Source organism: Anastrepha ludens, chromosome X (genome assembly GCF_028408465.1).
Source record: "Anastrepha ludens isolate Willacy chromosome X, idAnaLude1.1, whole genome shotgun sequence".
Lineage (NCBI taxonomy): Eukaryota > Metazoa > Arthropoda > Insecta > Diptera > Tephritidae > Anastrepha > Anastrepha ludens.
In genome coordinates, this window is record NC_071503.1 from 86,370,997 (window position 1) to 86,389,024 (window position 18,028).

General features: G+C 38.4%; 1 protein-coding gene across 1 annotated transcript; it reads left to right on the plus strand.

Annotated features, from left to right (window-relative positions):
* Positions 1-328: 328 nt before the first annotated feature.
* On the plus strand, positions 329-917 carry LOC128870312 (putative nuclease HARBI1). The gene is made up of 2 exons (XM_054112920.1): positions 329-495; positions 556-917. Exons 1-2 carry the CDS (start codon positions 465-467, stop codon positions 915-917), a joined length of 393 nt encoding a protein of 130 aa, XP_053968895.1. The 5' UTR covers positions 329-464.
* The last annotated feature ends 17,111 nt before the right edge of the window (positions 918-18,028 follow it).

Sequence of the window (18,028 nt, forward strand, 5' to 3'; positions counted from 1 at the left end):
CTGCCAATTTAATGCGTTCGCAAAGTGTATGGTCTTTGGTATGGTAAACAGATTTATGATAAATTATTTGTGTATAATGTACATGTATATTTTAGGAACATTCCAGTACCTTTTGGGAAGTAGACTGCCAGAGTAATGGGGACAAGTTTTTCAAAGATAATTTCCGAATGGAAAGATCCTGCTTTGAAAAATTGTGCAGCAAACTTGAAAAAATAGCCAAAAGAAAAACGAACTATCGAAACCCGATTTCACTAAAAAAGCGCGTGGCAATTGCTCTGTATGCACTAGGATCTTCTAGTGAATACAGATCAATTGGGCATTTGTTTGGAGTAGGCAAAGCAACTGTTTGCAAAATACTCATCGAGTTTTGCAATGAAGTTGGGACATCTTTGGCTCCAATATATTTGAAAAATTTTCCACTGACAAGGGCGCAAATTGAGAATGGAGTCGCAGATTTTAATGCAATGGGCTATCCACAATGTATTGGAGCAATAGGTAGGTTTATAAGTAATGCGATAAAAATAACGTTTAATCAAGAGCATCTTTATTATACAGATGGATGTCATATTGAAATTCATCCAAGAAAGGAAGAAGCCATTGATTACTACAACTACAAAGGGTGGTATTCCGTAGTACTATTGGCTTTGGTAGACGCAAAATATAGATTTGTTTATATACATTGCGGCAGTCCTGGAAGATGCAACGACTCCGGAATTTTTGAAAAATCATCGCTAAAGCGCGAGTTGCAAAGTTGTGCACTTCTTGATGAATTGAGCTTGCTGTATGGATCCACAAAAATACCAGTCCATATTATAGGGGACTCTGCTTTTCGTCTCTCTCAGCATTTAATGAAGCCATATCCTACAAAGAGTCCAATTGGTTTAAATCTGAAAAACAACTTTTCACCAGAACAATAAAATTTGTAATACATAATTTTATAAAATAACATTTTATTCATTTTTGATTTCTTTATTGAAAATAATTTGTTTATATCGTTAATCTGGAAAAAGCGAATTTAATTATGCATAGACTCATGGATACGAACTTTAAATCAGACGGCAGACTATTATCCTTTTAAATTTGGTGTTCATCTGGTTGCCCGATTGGCCACTTGATCCTGCTTCCACTCTTATGATACAATTTTCTACAATTCGTGATCTGAGCATCCATTGACAGTGTATGAACCATATTGTAAAAAAAATCGCCACAACTGCTCGTACACATATGTAGCGTATAAAAATAATTACTCTTATTTTCATATTAATTAGCTTTTTTCATTTTTACTCATTATTAATGTCTTATTTTATTATGTTTATTCTTTTGGTTCCATTTCTTCCATATGAAACTATGTCATTCCTAAATGGTTAGCAAACAATAATTATGCTTTTATGTCTAGAATGAAACATAAAAATTGTCGCTTCTTATTGCTCGTTACATGACATACCATACCATATATCTCTTCATTTATTGTATAATCAGTTGGCTTTTAAAGAATGCCACAATCTCTGTGCAAAGCGCAATGGTATGCCCATTTTAAGCAGCTGTGAGTGGCCATTCAATTTGAGATTTGGTCTGTAATGTAACACTGCCTCCCAGCAAATTTCACTTAATAATGGTATGGTCATCCACATTTTATAAAGGTCATTGCACCGTCGTATACGTTTTTCATCATATTCAATACCACCGAATATGTACATACAACCATTTTGACTGTGCGCTGCGGCATGGAAGTACAAAGCTTTTGGTAGAGAGGCTGTTTTTATAAGTGTCCATTGCTTAGTAGTAAAATTTAATCTCCATATATCTGAAAAATATACTTGATCGGCCTGCAAATGGAAAAGGGATATCCAACTTCAAATATAATTTAATAATACTAAATTTAATTATTACGCACCTGCAAGCCTCCCGTAATGAATGCTTCGACCTCACCATTCGATTTCGTGTGCTGTACGCAGGAAAAGCACTTTCGTGTGTTTGGATATCCGGAATTTTGTCGCTCGATTGTTAGATTTGTTTGTGATGTTCGATCGGGTAATGTGACGAAATATTCCCATCGGTTTGTAATTAAATTAAATGCAGGGATGCGTTGTAAATCATACACTAAATTCGATGTACCACCACCCAGCACATATATGTATTGCCCATCGTAGACAACTTCGTGACGACAGATATATACGCATTCCCACACTCGTGTGCGCAAATTTAAGCGATGCACTTCACAAGAGTAATCATAGCCAGTGGTTCCCCCAACCGTATATAAATAATGTTCGTGTAAAACTATTCCCGGCCCATATTGCGGAATTGGCGCATCACCAGTAGCCTCTATTCGCTCAACACTCGCTTTGGCTAGAATTTAGTATAATGCCGATCGCTTTGGAAAAAACGGTAAAAAGGGGGTGATAGAGGGGTGTATCCCCATCTTAAAACTGAAAACAGAACCTGCCGGAGGCTTATAGTTTTTAAGTAATTTAATGTTAAAGTTCTATAATTTAGCGAAAAGTTGGTGTTGCCATACACCTGAAATGAAAACGAAGTTCGCACGCAGGGATGTTCAGTGGAAGGTTCATTGTAAAACTGCAGTATTTTTTGCTGTAATTTAAAGTTGAGAAATGAATTTGAAAATAAAAACATACAGCTCATTTAAACTTAAAAACAATGATATTAAGCGTATCACAAAAAATAATAAAGTAATTAAAATTAAATTAAATTAATTAACACAGTATTTTTGCGTGGAACTCTTTATCGCGTAGGCGGCCTTCGGCCGCGCTTCATAAAAATAACCCTCATCAGTCCTACTCCGGCTACGCAATCCACAGTATTTTTGCGTAGAACTCCTTTTCGCGTGGGCGGCCTTCGGCCGCGCTTCAAAAAAATAACCCTCATCAGTCCAACTCCGGCTACGCAATCCACAGTATTTTTGCGTAGAACTCCTTTTCGCGTGGGCGGCCTTCGGCCGCACTTCAAAAAAATAACCCTCATCAGTCCAACTCCGGCTACGCAATCCACAGTATTTTTGCGTAGAACTCCTTTTCGCGTGGGCGGCCTTCGGCCGCACTTCAAAAAAATAACCCTCATCAGTCCAACTCCGGCTACGCAATGCACAGTATTTTTGCGTAAAACTCCTTTCCGTGTTAAAACCATTGAACCCAAAATTAAAACGTCATATGCGTGTATGTAGTAAGCAGGCACAATAACCCCCATTCCCATCATTAACACTAAACTCAAGTACTTAATTTTTGTTTTCATTTGCAGGCATCCGGCAACACCATACCGTTGTAATTCCAATCTTCTTCTTGTTCGCGCTTAAAATTGGAATGTGATTGCATAGGCAAATGAATTTGCATTTAATTTTAATAGATATAATTAGAATATTAGCATAAAAATCGGTACAAACACGCGTGTGAGTGTATATTTGGTGATTTATAGTGAAATGTTAAAAAATATAGAGTGTAATGTGGCAAATTATACTGATGTTCCCAAGGGCATTTTGAATGTAAATAATTAAAAAATTATTATTTCCCGATTAATTTAAAGTTATAAAGAGTGTTCCTTAACACCTCACTAACATCTCCACCAAGTTTCATTAAAAAAAGCATTATAGTTTGCCAGAAATTCCAAGATCGGCATTGTTCTAAATTCCAGCCCTCGCTTTTTTACCTGTTGTTTGATATATATAACAATCGTTTGAGCAAGATTCGCCAAATGGATAGCCGGTGCGTCAATCAAATGTCATATTGACAAATTGCAATCATTGTTGCCATGTTTCGATAAGAATGCAATAATAAATGAGGAAAATGAGCAACATTGCCACCACTTAATAATTAAATTAGACGCAAACCCAACAAAACACGCTTTGAAAAGTGGGTTTAGGTATGGAGTTGTGTTTTAATTTTGTATGGGATTTGACAGGTGTTTTGTTTCGTGTTTGCGCTAAGAACACGATAGCGGCAGAGAACACGATAGCGGCTGCGGTGGAAACTTAGTATAAGTGTCAATGAAAGTGCAAATCTCACAATTCGTGAGTGTATTATTTATTGAAAAAAGGCACGTATACCGATCCGATCGATACCTAACTGTGTTGAGAAACTAGTTAACTTATACCAAGTTTGGAGAGAATTGCAAAAAAATGCGAAAAAAACTCAAGAAGTGTTTGAACAGCGTCGACAGGAGTTTGTTTCAGACTTAAACAATTTGTTTGACATCGCACATGCCGATGCTCTTCAATTGATTAAAATAAATGAAGATAAGATCTTCTTGCAGCGCCAAAGAGAACCAGGTCGGCCCGGTCACTTAGCCGGAGTGGACAAAAAAGTATCAAACAAAGAGGAAAGGATGCGTGAGGGATTCTGTCTTTATAATTGAAGCTACTATTGACGCTTTGGGGTACAATACGGATGAATACCCTATGGGCAAGTCCTCCATCCATAGAGTTCGTACGGAAATGCGAAAAGAAGCTGAAGGCTGAAGCTATAAAAATTGATTTTCAAAACAAGGTCCGGGACACGGTAACTGTCCACTGGGACAGAAAATTTTTGCGAAGAAGTACGCCTACCGGTAGTTATTACGTACGATAATAAAGAACAAACTATTGCTGTTCCTGAATTGGATAGCTCGACAGGAAGGGAACAGGCAGCCGCAGTTTGGGATGCTATTACGAACTGGAACCTTGAAGACAAAGGGCAGATTCTCTGTTGTGATACTACTGCTTCTAACACAGGCCGCATAAAGGGAGCATGTGTGCTTTTCGAACAAAAACTGGGTAGAGAAGTGCTTATTTTTGCTTGCCGTCATACCGTTTACGAATTACTACTTAAAGGCGTGTTTGAAGCGAAAATCAGTCAAGTAACTACAAGCCCAGACATCCCATTATTCAAGAAATTCCGAGAAAACTGGAAAAATATCGATCCCGAGAAAAAACAAAACTGTACAGAAAAGCTATCTTGTTTTAATGTTTCGGAAATTGACAAGCTGTTAGAATTCTACAAAACTGAATTAACCAAAGAAATCGTTAGAGATGACTATCGCGAATTAATTGAGCTTTCAATTATATTTCTTGGCGGAGATTCAGAGAAGAAATATAAGATTCGGCCTCCAGGTGCTATGCACCAGGCTCGATGGATGGCGAGAGCCATTTATTCATTAAAAATATCGTTACTTAGCTCTCAATTCAGAATTTCAAACAAGGATAAGGCAGCTCTTTTGGACGTATGTCTGTTCATCGTGATATCCTACGTAAAACCCTAGCTCCAATGTATTTTAGCAGTAAAGGCGCCGTATCAGGATTTGTGTTTTTTGAAGGCCATGAAAAATTACGAAACAATAGACAAAAGCATTTCAAAAGCAGCTTTGCAGAAGTTTTGCGAGCATTTGTGGGATTTGACAGATGAAATATCTATTCCGGCTTTATTTGATAATGATGTCGATCCTGAAACTAAAGTAAAAATGATTGCTAACTTAACTATAGAAAACCCAACCCATGATGATTCGTTTCTACAGGCTAAAAAGAAGCTGCTAGGACTGAAAACAGTTAATGATACGGCAGAAAGAGCTGTTAAGTTAATGCAAGACTTCCATGGTTTGATCACTGTTCAAGAGGAGCAAAAATAATTTTTATTACGTTGCGTACAAGAACACAGACAGGTATATCCCGACTGTAAAAAGCAAACTTTGAAAAGAAAATTCGATGATTGATGTCCCTTTTATAATAAAAAGAAAATAAATACGAAATATGTGTTTTATTTTTATTTATTTAATTAATCTAAAAATTCAATTAAACTTTTCTCTATTGTGAGCTTACAGCTTTCATACTAACTTTTAAACTTAAAGTTTGACATCAAGTCGGCACGGGTTAATGACATCCGATCTCAATAATATTTTATATTTAAGTTTTTAGAGTCAAATGGAAAAAATAGAGGGTATGCGTATTGAAATTCCGAAAAAAATTCCCCCTTGTAGCCTGGGACACCCTAATGTACGTAAATATGTCATTTAAATGTTCGAAGGCCACAGCTGCTGTGTGTCAAGTGCGCGTAGGAGCGTACAGTACACGTTCACATATGCATTAATTACCAATAAATCCATAAAATTAATCTACCCGTTCACATATGGCAGATTATCTGCAAAATTGACAATCATCTGTCTATACTGTTGTGAAAGCTTTTTCTTCATAGAAATGATTTTGGTGAAACATTTCGGTACTTTTGGTTTGTTTAATTATTATTAACGATATGAAAAAAATACAAGGAGAAGAAATAGCTAATTTAATTGCGCAATTGGCTGCTAATAATAAACAGTTTGAGAAAATCCGTAAACGACGTTTGTCGAGGTTTCAAAAAATAATGGTAGCAGTACGCATTCGAAACTCGATATTACATTTTAAAATAAGTAAAAAGAGGACAAAGCGTTTATGGACAAAATTTTGTTAGTATTATGTCTACAAACCTGTTTTCTTTGCCGGCATCCATTCCATTTAGTATTTATTTTGATGTTTCTCCTTACATTTGTAACAATACTTATCTATAACACAGGGTTGTATGTCAAAAAATATGGTTATTATCTGGGACTATTTTATAATCTCAGATTTTGTATGGGAAATCTCGCTTTTTGATTACGGATTGGGAGCTAAGCACGAAAAAGTAGATATGATATGTTAACGTATTATAAGATGCAGAAAAAAGCAAAAAGTATCTTATAACAAAGTTCTGTCCCGAGCTACAGAAAATTTCGAAATAATTATTTTTTGTTCTCTGATAAAAGGTACATAATTAATTAGTATTTTACTTTACGTATATACAGGGTGAACGATATGAAGTGTTACCTATTCAAAACACCATAACTTTTAGTGTGAAATTAGTTTTTATTGACAAAGACAAAATTGTTCAAAAATGATTACAATTTTAACATATATTCACTTTAGCTCGATATGACCACCTTTTGCCTTGACTATAGCTTTCAAAGGGTTAAAAAATGAGTTGCATGCTGCACGAATGTGATCTTGAGGTATTTTGGCCCATTTTCGTATAATCGCTTTTTCCAGCGCATCCATACTGGCATATTTTTTAATCCTCACTTTGCTCTCCAAAGTGGACCAGATGGAATAGTCCATCGGATTTGCTACAGAAAATTTCGAAATAATTATTTTTTGTTCTCTGATAAAAGGTACATAACTAATTAGTATTTTACTTTACGTATATACAGGGTGAACGATATGAAGTGTGTGGGTATAGTGGCAATTAATTGTTTTCGGTTCAGTAAAACTTATCTTTATTTTTAGTTTTTAATTACAATAGTACTTAGGTTAAAATTAGGATTAAATTAGATTTAAGGATAATTGTCTGTAATGCGAATTAATACAGCACGTCTGTACTCGCCGGCGATTCGATCAAAACTCTTCGTGTTCAAATGCGTTTTTATATTGTCCTGTTATTGTCAGGGTTGCCACATGGGTCCCCCCAGACCTCACGTTCTGAAACGTACGGGAAGTCTTATTTCTCGTCCGATACGGTTTGTTGACGGAATGCTTGTAGATATCTGATTTGATGGTGATGGTGTTGTTTGCGATTGGTCTGGATTTTGTTGAGTTGACGTTTTTGGTGGTGGGATATCCGATTGCAGTGTTTCGATAAAGGCTGGTTTCAGTCGGTCTATGGAAATGTTACTTCTGTTGTTGTTGTTGAGTTGGATGGTGAAATATTTCGGGTGTCTGGAGATAACCAGATATGGTCCGTCGTATGTTGGTACGAACGCAGGTCGTGCTTTGTCGTTGCGCACGAATACATGCGTTGCTTCTGCCAGTTTGCTGAATACAAAGGTTTTCGTTGCATCATGATTTGCGGTTTGGGTTGGTCGTATTTTTATCATCACGTCAATGAGCTGTTTGGCAAAATCCGATTGTGGCTGATTTATATAGCGATCGTGAAAAAATTGTCCTGGCAACCGGAGATTAGCACCATATACAAGTTGTGCAGCTGTTGCTCCGATGTCAGGCTTGAATGCTGTACGAAGACCAAGTAGGATTATAGGTAGGCGATTAATCCAATCATCTCGTTCATCACAGGTAATTGCTGTTTTCAAAGAGCGGTGCCAACGTTCGATGATTCCATTCGCTTGCGGATGTTATGCCGTTGTGCGTAAGTGTGATATGCCTAGCATGCGTGACAACTCGTTGAATAACTGTGATTCGAATTGTCTACCTTGATCGTTAATGATACGTGCGGGTATACCAAATCGTGAGAACCAAACGCTGACTAGTTTTTTAGCGATTGTTTCTGCAGTAATATTTCTAATTGGGATTGCTTCAGGCCAACGCGTGTATCAGTCTATGATCCTAAGACAGTATTGGTATTCGTCTGATGGCAGTAGCAGTCCGATAATGTCGATATTAATGTGTTCGAATCTACTCGATGGTAACGAAATTGGTTGTAGTGGGGATCGCATGTGTCTACTGATCTTGGTACGTTGGCAGCTTAGACAGCGTTGGACTACATTAGCTATTTGTTTTCCCATGTTCGGCCAAACGAAACGTGTTTTGATAAGTTTCGTTGTTGCGCGCACACCCCCATGCGAAATTTTATGCATTTTCTCGATGATGTTCCTACGGTGCGATTATGGAATGAACGGTCGTACTTCTGATGTAGCTACATCACAGCATATTTTAAAATCGGAGTTGGGTATGCTTATCCACCTCAGTTGCAAGGATTTATTGCCATCGATGAGTTTTTTCAGCTCTGGGCATTGTTTTTGATCTTCGGCAATGTGCTTGTAGTCGACAAAATTTGGTTCAATTGCCTCTATGCGTGAAAGTGTGTCGGCTGCCGTATTTGCAGTGCCGGCAACGTGGACAATATCCGTGGTAAATTGACCGATGAAGTCCAGCTGGCGCAGCTGTCGCGGTGACGCTTTATCAAGCTTTTGATGAAATGCGTAAATAAGTAGTTTATGGTCAGTTCTTACCTCGAACGGTCTTCCTTCTAACATGCAGTGAAAATGTTTTATTGCCAGATATACTGCAAGTAACTCTCTGTCGTAGGTACTGTACCTTTTTTGTACTTCAGTGAGTTTTTGGCTAAAAAATGCTAACGGTTGAAACTCGTTGTGGACGATTTGGTGAAGTGCAGCGCCAATAGAAACGAAATCCCAAGTAAGTTTGTGCTGAAGGCCGAAGTCAAGTGTGCGACGTATCATGCCATACGTTTTGATGGCTGTAATGTTTGCTGCGTAAAGCGTGGAACCGTTAGATTTTGACAAGCGACACGCACGAGTTGCTGGGATGACCGATACTTCTGCGCCGGTATCGATCAAAAATAATTGAGTAGATTTTCTGTAAGTTCTAGTTCGCATTGTGATTTGTTGCTCGACGATGTTACCCTGCCAGGACTGTCGAGCTCGATCCTTACGGCAGATTTAAGTTTTTTTTTGAAGTTTGGATTTTAGTAGGGAAATCGCATGGATTTCGGCATTTACGGGCCTGAATTCCATACTCACGATGGTACCAACAGGTCGGTAATTGCTCAACGTTGGTACTGCGATGTGGTGTATTCGGCTGATTGGCCTTGCTCCGTGAACGTTCACGTTGTCGGCTGCGGTTTTAGGACATAAGCATTATTATTATTATTATTAGAAGGCCATTACGCACCGCGACCAGAGCTGATCTATTGTGAAAGGCCTATTTTGTAACCCTAGAGTTTTAGGCTTTTTAGAAATTTTAGCACAGTTTTGGGTTTGTTGTTCCAAAGATTGCATGGAGATACTACGATACCACCAAGGTGGTGAAGTCTTTGTCTGCCCAACGCAGGACATTCACAAAGCACATGTTCTGAGCTTTCTATGCCCATTTCGCAAAAACGGCAGACATTGGTCTCAGATAGACCAATATTGTTTAGATGGTACCTCAGGCTGCAGTGACCTGTAAGGTATCCGGTTAAAAGACGCAGATCTACTCTGTTTAGTGAGAGAAGTTTGTCAGATATTCCTTTGTTGGGACTTAGGAATAGTTTGGCTTGACGATGACCGGCACAGTTTAGCCAGTGCGCGGCAAGTTTTCTTTCCTCCCATTTCCTAAGGAATTCATTAATGTGGCCTTTTGTCAGTCCACAGAAAGGCTCAGGACCAGTAAGTTGCATATTTGCTCCTTGTTTTGCAAGGTCGTCAGCCAGTTCATTTCCCTCATGTCCTTCATGTCCCGGAATCCAACATAGTGTTACTGTGTTGAGGTTTCCTAACGTGTTTAGGAGGTTTAGGCAATCGTTTACCAATTTAGAGGTGATGGTTGTTGATAGAAGGGCTTTTAAAGCCGCTTGGCTATCTGAAAGTATGTAGATGTGAGTACCTCTCATTTTCCTTCTAAGGCATTCTCTCACACATATTTCAATGGCATGTATTTCTGCCTGGAATATTGTTGGGTAGGATCCCATCGGAATCGATTTTTTTAATTTGGGCCCATTGATTCCTGCCCCTGTTCTACCATTTTCCAATTTGGACCCATCAGTAAACCATAGCTGGGAGCCAGGTTTGAAGGTGATAGAGTTACAATAGTTCTCCAGTCTGTTCGTTCATTGATTATAACTTGGAAGTTCCTGAAGCATACTTAATTTGTTGCTTAATTTTGCGATGGCAATGTCTTGCATTTCGATTTGCCTTCGGAGTACGGTGAATTGATTTGTAGGAGTTGTAGGAGTTTCGATAGCGTTGACGGCTGCTGCTCGAACCGGTGGGGCTGAGTTGGAGTCACGACTTAGTGCGTCGAGTACTGCATCGGCGGTAATGGCGAGTTGGTGTAACGGTGTGCTTGGCTGGGCCTGCAGCATCCCGGCAATAACAGCGCGTGCAGCTTCAGGCAATTGTTTCAGCCAATATTGTTGTATGACGGATTCATCGTTCGTCGCGTTTGTTCGATGCATTTGGCTCAGCAAATGGCTGGGTTTACCGTCACCCAGCTGAATTCCCGTTAGTTTGCCGAGTCGGGCCGTAGCTGAGTCGCTAAATTTTTCGATGATGGCTTTTTTTAGCGTGGAATAAGGTGACATTGTTGGTGGCTTGCGTACAAGCTCAAAAACTTGGTCGAGGATATAATCATCAGCATGCGCAATGATGGCGGTATATTTATCCTTTTCCTTACGTACGCCAAAGCCATGTAGTTCGAACCATGCATCTACCTTGATAAACCATGATTCGATGTTATACTTCGAGTTCAGTTTTGGAAACGGTAATTTTCCAAACACTGCGTTGATTTGTGGTCCGCCACTGTCGATGTCTGCGTCGGCGTCTGCACCCTCGTTGCCTGCTGCGTTGCTATCATCGTTTTCTTCTGTATTAACGTTCATGTTATTGGGTCACGTAGCTGTGAAGGAACCGTTACTTCGTGTGCCGATATGGTAGTTGGCTTCTGTAACGGACGAGGAGTTTTCACTGGCGTCACTCTTACACCGCACATGCACTTTTAGGTTACCTAAAACTAGCGTCACTTTTTTCCGTTTTATGTGCAGTTACGCTCTGCACCGATTTAACCGAATTTTTTCGTTACTTTTTGTTTCGCTTTATGTGCAGTTACGCTCTGAACCGAATTTTTGACACTTTTTGCTCACTATCACCTTTTTTACGGGGTCACCACTCGTGGGTATAGTGCCAATTAATTGTTTTCGGTTCAGTAAAACTTATCTTTATTTTTAGTTTTTAATTGCAATAGTACTTAGGTTCAAATTAGGATTAAATTAGATTTAAGGATAATTGTCTGTAATGCGAATTAATACAACACGTCTGTACTCGCCGGCGATTCGATCAAAACTCTTCATGTTCAAATGCGTTTTTATATTGTCCTGTTATTGTCAGGGTTGCCATCGGGTCGTCCGTTCAGTCTGGTTGCCACAAAGTGTTACCTATTCAAAACACCATAACTTTTAGTGTGAAATTAGTTTTTATTGACAAAGACAAAATTGTTCAAAAATGATTACAATTTTAACATATATTCAATTTAGCTCGATATGACCACCTTTTGCCTTGACTATAGCCTTCAAACGGTCAAAAAATGAGTTGCATGCTGCACGAATGTGATCTTGAGGTATTTTGGCCCATTTTCGTATAATCGCTTTTTCCAGCGCATCCATACTGGCATATTTTTTAGTCCTCACCTTGCTCTCCAAAATGGACCAGATGGAATAGTCCATCGGATTTGCGTCTGGCGAATTCGAAAGCCATTGTGTGGACGAAATGAAGTGTGGAACAAGATTTTTTAACCATTCTTGGTTCACACGAGCTTTATGAGACGGTGCCTAGTCCTGTTGGAGCGTCCATGGTCTACGACCGAAATGTTTGCGTGTCTAAGGCTCTAAAGCAGCTTCTAAAACATTTCCCCAATAATAAATCGTATTCACTTTCACACCAGGCTCGATAAAAACGATTGGGTCAGCGGTCACAGCGGCCCTAACCATTACTTGCGATGGGAAATTGCTTCGAGTGGCCATACGTAGGGTCAAATTCTCGCATGAGTGCTCGGTCAAGTAAACACGATCGTTTTGAGTGTTTATAAACTGCTCAATTGGGAGATTTTTTCATCAGAAAACACAATGTTAGGAAATTCGCCGCGTTCGTGCAAGCGCAACAACTCCTTTGCTCTTTCGCACCGAACTGTTTTTTTGCTGGGGGGAAAGATCGTGTGCTTTCTGGAACTTGTAAACCTTGACCTTGAGCTTATTTTTCAATATGCGTCGAATGCTGTGTTGCGATATTTTCAGTTCTTTGACCATTTTTCTTCCACTTCGACGTGGATTTCGTTCAAGTCGAGCCTTCACTTTCCGAACCATTTCTGGCGTTGTTGCGGTTTTTTTTTTTTTTTGGTCCACCTCCATAGCGTATTGCAATGCTACCAGTATCATTGTAACGTTTTATAGTGCGATACACCAACATTTTATTCACTGAGAGGTGACTGAGCTCACGAACAATGGCTGGTTGTGATTTTCCAGCGAAATATAACGCAATCACATGTTATGTTTGAATTCCATCACAGAAAAAACAAATTCGACAAAACTGAGATGCGAATGCTTTTGATGGCTTATAAACAGTATATTGAAGTGTCATTAGAACAATTTTGAAGGCCACAGCTGCTGTGTGTCAAGTGCGCGTAGGAGCGTACAGTACGTTCACATATGTATTAATTACCAATAAATCCATAAAATTAATCTACCCGTTCACATATTGCAGATTATCAGCAAAATTGACAATCATCTATCTATACTGTTGTGAAAGCTTTTTCTTCATAGAAATGATTTTGGTGAAACATTTCGGTATTTTTGGTTTGTTTAATTATTATTAACGATATGAAAAAAATACAAGGAGAAGAAATAACTAATTTAATTGCGCAATTGGCTGCTAATAATAAACAGTTTGAGAAAATCCGTAAACGACGTTTATTGAGGTTTCAAAAAATAATGGTAGCAGTACGCATTCGAAATTCGATATTACATTTTAAAATAAGTAAAAAGAGGACAAAGCGTTTATGGACAAAATTTTGTTAGTATTATGTCTACAAACCTGTTTTCTTTGCCGGCATCCATTCCATTTAGTTTTTATTTTGATGTTTCCCCTTACATTTGTAATAATACTTATCTATAACACAGGGTTGTATGTCAAAAAATATGGTTATTACCTGGGACTATTTTATAATCTCAGATTTTGTATGGGAAATCTCGCTTTTTGATTACGGATTGGGAGCTAAACACGAAAAAGTAGATTTATTTATTTTAAAAAATTGACTTAAAGAGTAAATCTTATAAGCTAATTGTAAATAAAGCGATAGCATCGAGGCCTTACGCTTAAACTGTGTATATGGAGTTATTTTGTATTGTGTCTTAAATTCTATGGTATAGGATGGTTATTTTAAGGAATTTGGTTATTAAAGATATTGAATCGGAGGTTGGGGAAGATAGATGCGTCATTGGGTATGAGTTGCTGAAGATTTGTCTTCTGCGGGCGGTGTATAGTGGGCAATGAAGAAGGATATGTGGTATGGTACATGTTACGTCCGGGTTGCACGTGCACGTAGTTGGGTTGGTGTGAGTCATGAAGTGTCCATGTGTAGTCTTTGTATGCCCTAGCCGAAGACGCCCGAACGTCTAGTCGGGTCACCCTATTTTTATTATTTTTTATAAAGTCCGTTATGTGGGTTTTTGTGTGGTTTACCTGTTGGTACCAGTCATTGGTTGAGGTCCATGTGTGGTTCTGTTTGTTGTCAAAATGTTTTTTTATATGTTTCTTAATGTCGGTTAAGTTGAATTTATCTGTCATTAGCGTTGGTGTTTGATGTGCTTGTTTTGCGGTGTAGTCAGCGAATTCATTTCCGGCAATGTTGGCGTGTCCCGGCACCCAAATTAGTTTGATTTTAGGGTATTTCGCTATCATAATGCTTCTTATGGTGGTTGGGTAGTGATCGTAGTTGTATATGTTTGTTATTGAGTTGATGGCCGAGAGGGAATCAGAACATATTGCGAAGTTTTTGTTTTTGCTCTTTATTGTGTTTATAGCTTCACATATGGCTATAATTTCTGCAGAGTATGTTGAGCTATAGCTTGGTAGGTTTGACATTTTTATAACTTCGTTTTGTGAGGTTATGCTGTATGTAGTGTTGTTGTCGGTCTTAGATCCGTCTGTGTAGATGAAGGTATACTTGTGGTATTTCTCTTTAATTTCGTAGAACTTTGTTTGATACTGGATTGGGTTCGTGTTGTTTTTGTTTAAGTTACTTAGGGTAGTATTAATTGCTTTAGGGTTTAGTATCCAGGAAGGCGAGTTGTGGATGGTATGTTTTGGATGTTTTGTAGGTAGATTGAGTTTTGCGCTGAGGTTTAATATTTTGCCTATGGCTGGCTCTTGTTTGGGTATGTATTTTCTTTTTTTGTAGTTTTGGGCGATGTTGTGGAGCGGGTTGTGTTTTGATACAAAAATTGTTTTAAATAACCTTGCCGTGGTCAAGTCTCTCTGATTTTCTACCGATCGTATATTGGCTTCGAAGAGTATGTTAGCAATTGGAGTGGTGCGCAGTGCCCCCAGGGCAGTTCTTATAGCTGAATTGAGTATTGTTTTGATTTTTTTCAACTGTGAGTTTGAGGCGAACCCGTACAAAAAAATGCTATAATTTATTTTCTGAATGAGTAGCGTTTTGACCAATGTGAGTAAAGTTTGGGTATCACAATTAAACTTTGGAGTGGCCAGGCACTTTATGACATTAAGTTGAGTTATCAGTGCTGTGCTCATTAAATCTATGTGAGAGTTTCACATGTATCTTTTGTTGAATATGACGCCTAGTACTCTTAATTCATTGCTTGGCTGGAGGTTTATTTCCTGCGATAAGATTGTGCATTTGCAATTGTGTTTACGACAAATGTGGATGTATTTGCTTTTTGTTTGAGATAGTCTTGTTCCTGAATGCTTGCACGAGTCTAGTATGTCCCTGAAAATGCTCCTCATGTCTATTACTGGATTTTTTCCTTTTTTTTCTTTAATTATTATATAGAAGTCGTCCGCGTATGCGCAGAAATCGAATTCTTTGTGACGAGATATGATGGAGCTTAGTTTGTTGTAGGCGATGAGGAAAATGATGACGGATATGGGTGAGCCCTGGGGAGTTCCATTGGCCATGGGCCGGATATCGGATAATTGGTTTTTGACGCGTACCGCAAATTTACGGTGGGTCATGAAGTTTATGACGTATTTCGTGATTTTGGGGCCGAATTTCCACGTTTTGAGCTGCTCCAATATAGTGTGTATGCCGATTCTGTCGTAGGCCTTTTCGAAATCGAGGGATATGAGGGTTAGACGGCTTTTTGAAGAGAGTCTAGTTGACGCTAAATAATCTAAGAAAAGTAGGGTATCTGCCCTGTTTGACGGTTATTGAGTAGCTTGTGTTTTGTTACAAGCCACCAAAGCCGATTTGCGATTATTTTGTCTAGAACTTTAGCAAGACAGTGGTTAAGTGATATCGGTCTATACGCATTTGCAAGGGTTTTCTGTGTTTTGAGTTTCGGAAGCGGTATAACTAAATTATATTTGAAGCTTTGTGGAATGTAATTTTGAAAAACGGAGTTATAGAATCTTAACAGGCGTTGTTTAAATGACTTTGAAGAGTTTTTGATCATTGGATACGATATTTTATCTATGTCTGGTGTTTTCCCTTTCAATTTACTGAGTGCTGATGTTAATCCTATGTAGTTTATATCATGCTTTATTATTATCGACTCCTTGGAAGGAATCCAGTCGACTGGGGTGTTTATTGTTGTTCTCTTTCTGGTTTGAAAGTCGATAGGGAAGTTGAGATCTGACGCGTTTTCGCTCCAGAATGTAGCGATTTCATTGGCGATGTATTTGGGATTTGTACACATCTGGCTTGGATTTTTGTGCGATTGTAGGCAGTGAATACCATGAGATAATTTGTATCCGCAGAATCGTCTAATGTTTGTCCAGATGGTTTTTGTGGGTGTATTGGGATTTATGTCTTCTGTCAATTTCTGTATCGATAACTGTTTGGTTGTCTTTATTTCGCGTTTTAATTTGGAATTAACTTTCTTGTAGTTAAGGAGATTTTCCTGAGTCATATTTCTTCTAAATATGTTGAATAGTCTATTTTTTTTGCTTTTAAGTTAGTAAGGTGGCTATTCCACCAAGAGACAGTTTTCAATTTGTTATGGGGTTTTGTTTGAGGGATTGATTCGTTAGCTGATTGTAGTAAAATTTTGTTTAGGTTGGAGGCTTCGGAATTAATGTTATGGCTAATAGGTCTGATTGACTCGTAGTGAGTACATTTTCTTTCGAATAGTGCCCAATTTGCAAGATTGACTTGGAATTTGGGCTTGAAGAGTGTTTGCGAGTGATTTCTTGTTGGAAATAAGGAAAGAATAATCGGAAAGTGGTCGTTTCCATTTAAGTCGTCTAGGATCTTCCATCCCGCATGTGCGGCGTGATCGGGAGAGCAGAAAGTCAAGTCGAGGTGAGTGAGCGTGTTATGTGTGGAAAGGTGAGTGGGAGATTTGTCATTTAAAAGTGTATAGTTGGATTGGTTGATGAAGTTTGCTAGTATGTTACCCTTTCGGTTATTTTTGTGTGAGCCCCAGTCTTGGTGCCTGCTGTTAAAATCCCCTGTAATAATGTGTGAGTCCTGTGTTTGGTTCAATACGTTTTCTAAGCTATGTGTCTGAAAGTTGGAGGAGGGCGGAATGTATGCCGATGTAATTCTGAATTTTCTTAAAGAATAAATTTCTAATGTTACGTTGTCGAAATCTTTGCTTGTTGATACCATTTGGCGTTGGATGGATTTATGTACTAGAAGGGCTGCTCCACCGTATGGCAGATTTGAGTTGTAGGAATACAGTGAAAAATTGTTGGGGATAGGAATATTTTGGAAGTTTGAGGGTAAGTGGGTTTCTTGAATAGATATAATTTGTGGTTTGTATGTTTTTAATAGTAGTTGTTTATATAACCGTTCATATTCCATTGCAGTATTTGAAACGTCATGTCAAGTGGAGTTATAGTGTAAATATTATCTAAGTATTTTCTTGTGGTTGCGTTTGCTTATTTATAAATTACTATGTATAGATTATTGTACTTATGTGTGTGTTTATGTGAGTGTGTTCGTGTATGGATAATTGGTGTACGTATACTCTATTTGTTGTTTAGTCGGTTGCCATTGATTCAGAAGATTCTGAATCGCCGTTGTTTAAAGTAGCTGGGCTTGTGCTGCGCTTGGCTCTTTTTGTTGTCTTGTTTTTTTATTTTATTTTCTTTTTGGTTATGTTGGATATGTTTTTTGGCAAGATTCTGATTTTGTTTTCTTTCACAATTTTTTGTATGGTATTTTCTGGCGTAATGGTGCTGTTGAGTAAGACGTCTGAGTAGTCGGTTTGTTCTCTTTGCGTGGAGGCCGATGTATGTGGTGGAGGCGAATTATGTGGTAAGATTGATGAGTGTGATGGATTATTGTTGGTGTTGTTGGAGCTGGTTGCTTGCGTTTTGTCAATTTTTGGTGTTCTGGTTCTTATTGGTGTGT

What these genes read in the sequence shown, in the direction of transcription:
- LOC128870312 (XM_054112920.1), top strand. Translation starts at nt 465, where the DNA reads ATGGGCTATCCACAATGTATTGGAGCAATAG. An exon ending in ACAATGTATTGGAGCAATAG is followed by an intron (nt 496 to 555) that starts GTAGGTTTATAA and finishes TTTATTATACAG; the next exon opens with ATGGATGTCATATTGAAATT.